General features: G+C 42.1%; 1 protein-coding gene and 1 pseudogene across 1 annotated transcript in view; both read right to left on the reverse strand.

Moving 5' to 3' along the window:
* VAT1L (vesicle amine transport 1 like) overlaps positions 1–10,804 on the reverse strand; it is a 132,991-nt gene that overhangs the window by 65,922 nt on the left and 56,265 nt on the right. The window contains exon 4 of the mRNA XM_006909710.3: positions 6,433–6,575. Within this exon, the coding sequence (XP_006909772.1) occupies positions 6,433–6,575 (143 nt within the window). The remainder of the gene's footprint in view (positions 1–6,432; positions 6,576–10,804) is intronic.
* LOC112478210 lies at positions 9,398–9,516 on the reverse strand (annotated as a pseudogene).

Raw genomic sequence — 10,804 nt, forward strand, 5'->3', positions numbered from 1 at the left:
CTTCTTAGACTTCAGGTCTCATCCACATGTGACCCTCCCAGAGAAGCTGTAACTAACTATCTGACCTGAAATAGCAGCTTCCCCTTCACATTATCTCCTTTTTAGCTCCTTTTATGATTTAGTGTCTATACTAGAGCTATTTCTTAGTATCTATCATGGGCTGTAATTATTCTTCTTATTCGTTTACTTATTCACTGACCGTCTCTTCCACTAAATATATAAATCCCATGACACAGGGACCATGTTAGTGCTGCTAATTGTTGAATCCTCAGCCTTTCTCAACCTGCTGGACATAATAATGATTCTCAAGAAATGTTGACCAATTGTATGAATAAATGACTAAATGGATAAGAAATGAATAAATGAAACAAATGAAGAAAACATTTTAGACTGGTATTCCACATCTCTCTACTTGTGCTTCCTTCAAAAGATGTTTACATTTTCTAATTCTACTCTATCCCAGGCATTTCATAATTAATCTTCATGATCAGCCAATGAGGCAAGCATCTTAACTCTACTTTTTTGATGAAGAAATGAAGGCTCACAGATGCAGTGCCTTGCCCAAGCTTATGTAACTAGCACAGCTAGAATTTAAATGTTGGTCTCGTTTAACAGCAACACTGAGGCCTTTTTACCACTCTGAATTTAAGATTTAATAAATGTTCTGTATAATTATGGAAGTACTGCTTTAGCAAGCAACTCGGTGAAGCAGTCAATTTAATTTACTCTTTGAAGAATTCAGGCTTAAATTTTGTCTTTTAAAATAGAGTTAGACCATGTTTCTTCCATACAGGTAGGCCATGAGGTTTCTATTTTCAAGCTGCTTTTTTAACCCTAGATGGTAGGAGATGCCCAAGGTCAGGGTGTGTACACTTGCCCTAAATTTCTAGAAACTGGACAAACATTCACTGGACAAAAATGCTTACTAGATGCAAGCTCAAGTTTATCCCTGCCATCTAGGAGCTCCTCAGCTACTAGGAGACAGATTATAAACAAATGAACCAAATACAGAGTCACCAAAGCTCCAACAGAGCTGCTCAGGGGGCTGTGCGAGCTGATCCTCTGCTGAGTGCTGACAGATTACCAGAGACTGGCCAGGTAATGAAGGGAAAGCATTTTGCAGGAAGAAGTGTGACAGCCTGACCTAAGGCAATTACGAAGGAGGCTTTGGCACACCAACCATAGTAATGAGAGACCCTGGCCACTGTCTCCTTCCAGAAGGATCCCAAAACTGGCTGCCACTACTGACAACTAACACGGGGTTAGCAGACAGAAGTGGGGGTGGCGCAGAGGCAGCACAGCACTGGGATTAGGAATGTGAATTTCTTCTCAGTGTTAAGCATTTAGTTTGGCCACTTACTTGTTTTATGACCTCAGGTGAGTTACTTAGCCTCTCTGTGCCTCAGTTTCCCCATCCCTAGAAGGGGATGATAGTGATAACACCTGCTCCTGGATTCTTTGGGAAGCTTGTATGAATTGATGCATGTAGAGCACAGGGCCTGACTCACGATAAGCTCTGGGTCCATGGTAGCTTTTGTTACCATTTTTTCAGAATGGTTCACCTTAAAGAGAATTCTTTTGATTTGGGAAAATGGCATGAAAGGAAGATTGTGCAAAATCTCTGCAACCCAACCGTCAATCCAAGCAACCTTCAAGGTGGGTGGAGCCACCAGCCCAGAAACTGTTAGAGCAGAAGCTCCATGCCCTTAACTCTGCTAGCAGAGCATGTCTCACATTCAAGAGCACCTACTATGTGCCAGAAACAGTGCTGAGCACTTCCTAAGTCTCATTTCATGACAACTCATGCCATCCCTGTGACTCGGGACCATCGTTATCCTCATTTGGTAGATGAGGAAACTGAGGCCCATTGGGGCCAGATGACTTACCCCAGGGCCTACTGCAGGCAAAAGGAGGACACTGGTTTGATCCATCACATCTGGAAACCCAGGGGCAGAGTGGGGTTTTGCAGGGTGAGCTTTGGCCAGCCCCAGGGTGACTGCCACTCCCACTTCTAGGCCTTGCAGGCTCCGGGCGGGGGCTCAGCAAAGTGAGGGGCTGCTCCCTGGGCTTCACGCTGGAAGGAGCCACGGCCGGTCACCTGCATATTCAGACCACCTGCTCTTCCTCACACCTCTCTAGGCATTTCTATATCTTTATCAGGTAAGACAGGGTTTGCACATGCACAGGATCAAATAAAGCCACAAATTCACCATGCCCTGCTGTCATTGCATCTCTTTTGCAGGTCAGTGGAATGGTGAGATGGATTCTGAGGAAGAGAAGCTGGGTAGCAGCAGATGTCATTCCTTGGGCCCCGCGAGTGAGGATGCTTTGCTATTTCTGTCAAACATTTAAGCAGATGTTGCTCCTTTTGAAGTGAGCAGTGTACTTTCAGGTAAGGATTTCAAAATTGAAGAGCTCTATCCCTCATTCAGTCATTACAAGCCAAATCAATGAATGGAACTGGACTCAGTGGGATCTATTTAGAATGCTGCTGGCCCTGCAAGTAGCCTAGGGATGAGTCCTCCCTCGGCCATACACTGAAAAGCAGCCTAGCAGCTCTTTTTAAGTGGAATCATCATGAGAAGCACAAGCAGAGCAAGGTAGCTTCTCAGAGGCATAGGGCCATCCTCATTTCTTAGGTCCCCAACTTCTGGGAGTGTCTGCCTTGCCCGTCCATGTATAATCATAATAACATAAATGTAGAGAGGGTGAGGGTAGAGGGCCAAATGCCATGATTGCTATGTGTACTTTCTCCTGTCATAAATCTGCAGATTTGAAACAAACACCAATAGCCCCAGCTCAAGGATTCTCAGGGCCAGATTCAGCAGCAAGATATTTTGGAATTGCTGATCTGAGACTTAGATATCAGTCTTTTCTTGGTCTCTAATTCCTTACCAACCCATTTATTGTGAATGCCACCTCTTTGCTTTCCACCCACATAGATCAGTGAAGAATTTCTCTTGTGTGGTGGCAGGTCCCACTAGCTGTTACTGGGAGAGAAACCCTTCCACTTTGCTAAGAAATTAATTCCCCTTGATGGTCACTTTCATTTCCAGTTGGATCCTTGCCTCTCCCCTCAGTATTCCTCTTTCTGAATTCTCTTTTCTCTGAACTCACCTATGCCACAGCTTTAACCATCAAGCTTGTGACGGAGGGATAAGGCTATTTTACGTGCCCAGCACAGTGCCTGGCACACAGTATGCTTCTTAGTAAATATTTACTACTAATGGCTCCCACATGTACTGAGCAGCAATACCACCTCTAGGAGTCCTTTCTTCATCACGTTCTCCTTGTTCTTTCCAGGTGATTAGACTCGTTAATTTCCACTAAGTCTCGGTTTCTTTATCTGTAAGTGAGGAATTTTCACCTTGCAGGATTATCTGAGGTACACATAAAATGGTATAATCAAAATGCTCAGCAGAGTCAGAGGAGACCAACAAAGCCTGGTGCTATTATCCACCTTGCTCTGGGCTCATTCGCCTTGCCTGGGACTCACACCCCACTACCCCCTCTACTGCCAGAAATCAGTTCTATCTTTCAAGCACTCCTTTAGGGGCTGCCCATTCTGGTGCTCTCTCTGGTTTTCCTCTCCTCTTTATTTTTGTGGACCTTAGAGTCAGATGCCCACAATTCAAGGCTTCTAACTCTTCTTCTTGGTTTCAAGCACAGTCATCTCTCTCCTCGCAAAGAAGGATAAAGTGATGTAAAGATAAGTCTGTATGATAAATAATTTCCCCCTATTCTCTTTACAATGCCTGGCTCTAGGCTGAGAATGTGTTCAAAACCAGCTTACCGTTTATAAAAGAGTTTCGATCTCAAGGAATTTTTTCTAGTTTATCACACAAGTAATAGTGTAACAAATCATATCTGGGGTCAAAAAATAAACAGAAGCCACTCTACATTCCACTCCTATTGCATGTTAACAGTAGGATTTTTTCCCCTTCCCGTTCATTTTATGTCCTTATGAGCCGACAATTTATACAAAGCTGTGATCACAGTGTAGATAGAATTTGGCATTCTGCTTTGTTCGCTCAATATGCTACCACGGGTATTTTTTTATTTTGTGACAGAGTCTTCATAATTATCTTTTTTTTTAGGGGCTGCATAATACTCAAGCGTGTGGGCGTAGTGTAATCTACTGAACCGTTTCCCTTCTGTTGATAATGGAGACTGGTTCTGCATTTTCACTATTACAGACAATGCAATAATTCACCCAGTCGACATATGCTGAGCACCGACAATGAATCAGAAGCAGTGCTTGGCTCTGCAGTAGGCAACTGTGGACCTGTTGCTTTTCTCATCATTTCCTGAGGGTGGGATTAGTGGGACAGAGGGCATAAACATATTTGCAGATGCCCAGTCATTCTTTAGTCTAATTCCAGAGTCTCTACTTAAAAACATAAGGAACTGTTGGAAGTCATATTTGAAAGAAGCGGGTGGTGAGGTAGGTCTCGGAGGCTGCTGCCTTCTGCTCTTCTGACATCTCTGTGCTTGACTGTGAATAAAGTCAGCTGTGCAGTATTTATAGTATATGTATATCTCTTAATCTCCTAATAAATTTGACCTTTAAACTAAAAAAAATATATATCTGTAGAAATCATAGGAGCTAAAGGTAGCAGGTTAAGGGCAGAGAGGGGACAGGGGATGGAGCAGCTACAAGGAAAATGGGGAAGACAGGAGCTTCCTGGTCACGGATGCTCACTTTTTAGTAGAGCTGCCCCTCCTGACCTCTTCTCTCAATACTCCCACAGCCTACTGCCTCCCGCCATGCTCGTCTCCTTTCAGATGCGACTTTATCAAAGCCCTTTCTGACTTTGGGCCCTAGCACATGCTACTCCTGTTCGTCAGAAATGCTCTTTCTTTGACCAAATTCTCATCTTTCAATTCTCAGCCCGAATTTCACTCTTTAATGATGTATCTGATCTCCCATCTGCAATATGTTGACTAGCACCTTGTATTTCTCCACCAGGGCATATAGCAAAAGTGTAAGTCAACACATTTTTTTAAAGTATTTATTTTGTCCCCTCTTCCCCAGCTAGACTCAAATGCCACGAAAACACTGACTCTCAAGGTGGTTTTGCTGGCTCTCCCGCCCTGGCACTGTCGTGGCCCATCACAGATGTTCATTATTTATTAAGCACATTGATGTATGAATAAAGGAAAGGACACTTACAAAAATATTACGAGGATGAAAGAAAAGATTGCTGAAGGGACGAAAGTAGTTCATTTTCCAGACCACAGTTTGAGTGATGCTAGTTAAAGAAGGAAATACTACCTGAGAATTATAAAAATATGTAAAGGTAGATTCTAGAAGTCTTTAAAATATGTCTGCATTCTCTACACATCTGAGAACCAGGGAGTGAACTTCCAATATCTAGCTTTAAAGCTCTCTTTAATGCGCACTGGAAATATTGGGACAACTTTAAATTATATGTAAGTCTCTACATTCAAAATTTTAAAATAATTCTGAAAATTCAGACTATCAGAAGACTCTCATTTCCAAGAGACTCCCCAAGTTTCACTTAATTTGGTCTAAATCTGTCATCTATCCTCTAGTCTTTCAATGTTCCATCTTAAGGTGTGATTTGGAGAAAATCATGGTGCTATTATTATGATGCTAGCCGAACAACTTAATTCCTTTGTACCTTACCATTTAGTGCTGGAAAATGAAAATACAGAAACAAAACATTAGCCCTGGGATATCCCCGAACCCCCTCAGGAACTGCAAATGGAGCAGCATCTGAGAATAAGACTTGAGCTCTGGGCAGCAGCAGGGGTGAGATACACAAATCATCTGAGAGTGTGATGGCAGGCATCTGGGTTTACCATCTGATTCCCTGTATTGACATGCACATGGCATAATCAATAGCTTCAGGACCATAGGTGGAATATGGGTCAAGCGATAAGCCAACATCTCCCTGGGTGACTGCAATAGCCAGCAGGCTGATCTCCTTGCCTCCAGCCTCCCCACTCCCAATCATTCTCTGCATACCACCAGTGACTTGTTCGAAACCCAAATATGACCATGCTACCACGTTGGTCCTTTAGTGGCTCTCAGTCTTACCCAGGTGAGAGTCCACATTTCCTTAGGCGGTTATGCGAATGAATGAAAAAATAAACTTCTCTGTGTTAAGGCAATGTTATAGCAGCTAGCATAACAGCTTTGCAACTTATCAATTAGCTTTGCAAGTTACTTAACTGCTCTATTCCTAGGTTTTATTCTCTAAAAAAAAGGGAGATAATAATGGGGTTGTTGAGAGGATTAAATGAGCTAATAAATGTGCAGTATTAGTGCAGAGCTAGTCATACTAATCCTCCAATATACGTTTAATATTATGACTATTATTAGTAGTATTAGTCCTCCTCTGGATGAATACAACTGTTCTTAGAAGAGCAAGGGCTCACCCGGCACTCTTTCGAGCATCACCTTACCTTTTCACTTCTTGCACATAGTCTGCATTTCTGTCAAAGAGGTGGGTCACGGAGTCTTTGATAGCTTCATGCTTGAAAGTAGAAGCTGTTCCAAAGACAGTCACACTAGGGATAGTGGAACAGAGCTGAGCCACAGCTTGGCCCTGGAAGTGAAATACAAATACAACAGACAAGTCACAAAGGAGAGCTACCACCTAACCACTAGTCTTACTGTAGAGTAGGATTTCTCAACCTTGCTGCTGTTGACCATTTTTAGGGTGCATTAGTCTTTATTGTAGGGAGCTGAACTGTGCATTACTGGATGTTTAGCAGCCTTCCTGGCCACCACGTAGGAGGAGCCAGTAGCACCCCTCTCCCTGTTTTGACAACCAAAAATGTTTCCAGACATTTCAAAATGTCCCCTGGGGGATAAAATCTCCCTTGATTGAGAACCACTGGTATAGAAGAAAGTCAATGTGAGCTAGCAATACCCCAGCATCAAGACTTAACAATTGTTATTTAATGATACTGAGCCTTGGGTTTCTCATCTATAAATTAACAATAATGGTATCTACTCCATAAGGATCTTGGGGGATGTCTGGATCCTCCAAAAGCAGACCTTGAGGGAAGGATTTGAGTGTAAGTACTTTATCTAGAATATGATTGCAAGAAATACCAGGGTATTGAGACAAAGAGAAGACAGCCAACAAAGGATATGTTATCAAGCCAGAATCTACTGTGGGCAACTGGAAATCAATCCCTCTAAAGAACTCTGTGAGCAAGTGTAGAACATACTTCAGAGTTATCCCAACTAAGTGGTGAGGAAGCTGGAATATTTATCCACCAAATTTCCATCTGATACCAGTTGAGGGTTGTTTCTACAGCAGTAAGTCTTATGCATGTCCTCTTGGGCCAAGCATGTTGCCACAGTGAGATAGAAACTCTAATCAAGAAACCTTCAGTATGTCTAGTTGAGAGCAGAAAAGATGATATGACCAACAGCATTTGCTACAGGGGTGTTAAATGAGGTAATATGTAACACAGGTAAAGCACCCAGCCCAAAAGTTGACATTTAATAGGTATTTGATAAATTTTAATCATCTCTACCTCTTAGTGGCTTATTATATCCAGGGTTGAGATGTTGAGGCATATTTTAAAAAGGCCAGTGTATGAGGTTTAGGTATTAAATGATCCAGGAGAAATCACAAATGCAGTTAGGAATGGATGGTTTTCCATACCCCTTTTCAATATGGTAAAAATTTAACTCATTGGACAAAATACTGTGACTATGTGCATTCAAGACCTTCCAATAAAACTTGACTTGCTGGTAAATAAGACGCATTCTAAAACCAAGTACTGTTTCTTTCCAGTGTTCCAACTGTCATCTTTAGGAGGCATAAATTATTGAGGGAAATTATTCCACCAAAGTCATCTGTGATATTAATTTCTGCCTATCACTTTATTTACACATCTTCATATTGGTGGACTAAATTAGGTTGGCAAGTCAATTTGTGGATTTTTAATCCTTCTACCATTTGCAATTAAAGGCAGCACTGAGAGAATCAGAATGTCAGAGTTGGGACATCATCCAATTACCCGCTTCCATCACTGTTTTAGGGATGAGGGAAGGGGACTCAGGAAGGTTAAGGTGACCCAGTTCTTCAGAGGCAGATCTGAGATTTAAAGCAAGGTCTCCTGATTTCCAGTTATTGCCATTTTCTATTAGACCATGTAGTCAGTTTATTTTGACATTTAAGCTAAGCAGACTTTTAAGTTGCTACCTTAAATAGACACAATACTGACGCACTCAATTACTTGGAGGTGATTTCAGAACGTGGGTATGAATCTAAGACTGCAAACAGGCTACAGTTTTGTGTTCTAAGAATAGCTTTGATATTTGGTTAAGTTTTTTTATCTCCTGATTTTAGAGAATAATGAGGGCACTATCCTAACTAGTGAATGTAAATATCAGCAACAACCAACGTAGCAGTGCTCTGAAATTCGACAGTACTTGATCTAACCTTGTTAGTGCTGGCATGGGAGATTAGAACTAGTTCTAATATCTGTGTGGTCTCTCCTGCCTTCTGTCCTTAAGCAAATATGACATTTATCCACTCAAGTAATTTTCAAATTCCTATTATGTACTAGTCACACTGTGCTGTAGATGCTGGAGTGTCAGAAATGATTGACACACCTCAATCTCCATCTCTAGTCCCAAGCCCCTTACTGAGTCCCAGACTTGTGTATTGAACTACCATTTTGGTACCCATCTCCACCTGGCTATTCAAAAACAGCACATCAAACTCACTTGATCTAAAACATAACTCAGGGCCATCTCCAAGTGAGTTACTCTCTGTATTAATTTAAGACTGTTGTAACAAAGTACCACAATCTGGGATGATTAACAACAGAAATTATCGTTTCACAGATCTAGAGGCTAGAAGTCTGAAATCAAGGTGCTGGCAGGGCTGGTTCCTGCTAATGGCTGTGAGGGAAAGATTTGATCCAGGCCTGTCTCCCTGACTTGCAGACAGCCGTCTTCTCCCTGTGTCTTCACACGGTCTTCCCTCTATGTGTCCACCCTAATGATCTCATTGTAACTTGATTACCTCTGGAAAGACTTGAGGGCACATTCTGAGGCGTTGGGGGTAGGATTTTATCATATAAATTGGGGGGAACATAAGTCAACCAACCCATAACACTCCTTCACTGTGTTTCCTGCTTCAGTGGATGGAATCTCACCAATTCACCCTTCCCTAGAGCCAGGAATCTGGGGTTATCCTGGACCCCTCATCTCCCTCACCCCCACATCCAAGGAGTCAGCTAGTGTGTTATTTCTACTCAGCCTCTCTTGTGACTGTCACCTCTTAGTCCAGGTTGTCATACTTCTAACTTTTTTTTTTTTTTTTAGGCGAGGCAACCCTTGGTTGACCTCACAGATTGCAAGGACCTTGTCAGTTTACAATCCCCTATTTTTTATTTTTTACGCATTGAGCATCTGGTCTTTCTAGGTGGTCTCCCATCCAAGTACTAACCAGGCCCGACCCTGCTTAGTTTCCGAGATCAGACGGGATCGGGTTTGTTCAGGGTGACATGGCCATAGACTGTCATACTTCTTTCCCCAGATTATGACAACACTCTTCTAGCCAGCCTGGCTATTTCCAAAGGTATTTACACTGTGGGCAGAGTGATTTTTCTCAAACACAACACTGAGCATTTCACTATTTGTTTCAAAGCTTTCCAGTGCCTATTATGGTTTTCAGAATGAAATGAATATCTTTTACTTTATCGCACAAGGCCGGCCCTCCCGATTTGACCCAGTCTACTTCATTAGCATAGTTTCCCTCCACTTTTCTGATATCCACCTCCTAACAATATACAGAACTTGAGCCATCATGGATTGACATTCACCATGGCGCTCTGCAGCCCTCATCCCATGGTGTTCTCAGAATGAGCCTTTAACCTTATGTTACTGAGGAAGAAGCTGAAGTTTACAGAGATTAGGTACTTGGTCCACTAGGGTATGATGTGGCAGACCTTAATCACTTGTACTCATCAGCTGAGCAACCTTGAGTAACATATCAGTTCCTTTAGTCCCTCATCTTAATATGCAAATAGTAATACAATATATATGCTAAGATTTTTGTGGGATTATATGACATAATGTACCCAAGGGCTTAGAACAGTGAATGGCAATCAATATTTGCTATCGCTACTACTGTGACTATTACTGTTTTTCTTGGTGTTTTTACTCTATCAGCAGTAGAAGCACATCCACTGTCCCACCACCAGCTCCTAAATGTATCATGCTATTTTAGCTTCAGCGCTAATTTTCTCATATGCGTTTCCCCTACCTATCATGCCAGTCCTTCCACTTCCTCAGATCATAGCCACTCCCCCTAAGGCATCTTGTCTTCTACGAATCCTTCCCAGCATCCCAGGCAGAGTCCCTCACCTCTTTTTGTGCCACCATAGACCTGTGGTTCTTTCTTCCAGGACAGCGGCCACCACAGCCTTCTGTATCTACTAACTGACCCATCTGTGAGCTCCATGAGGTCAGGGATTGTATCTCGTTTGGCTCTGCACTCCAACACTCAGGACAGAGCCTGACACATAGCAGGTGTTCACTAAAACCCATTGAATGGATGCAGGAGAAACTAGAGGAGTTTGATGTAATGGGGAAGCACCCTCATCATTTTGCAGATTTTTAGTATTGCAGAGTGGGAATAAAGCATAGATTTAATTAATATATCTAGTCTCTGACCCAAGCAGAACTTTACCATTTCCATTTTAAAGAGAAATAGAAATGTGGTAGTAAAATGAAATGCTATAAGTAACTGGATTACTTATATATTATTTATACTATTATTTAATATATAATGTATTATATGTG

This window comes from Pteropus alecto, unplaced genomic scaffold (genome assembly GCF_000325575.1).
Source record: "Pteropus alecto unplaced genomic scaffold, ASM32557v1 scaffold42, whole genome shotgun sequence".
Classification (NCBI taxonomy): Eukaryota; Metazoa; Chordata; class Mammalia; order Chiroptera; family Pteropodidae; genus Pteropus; species Pteropus alecto.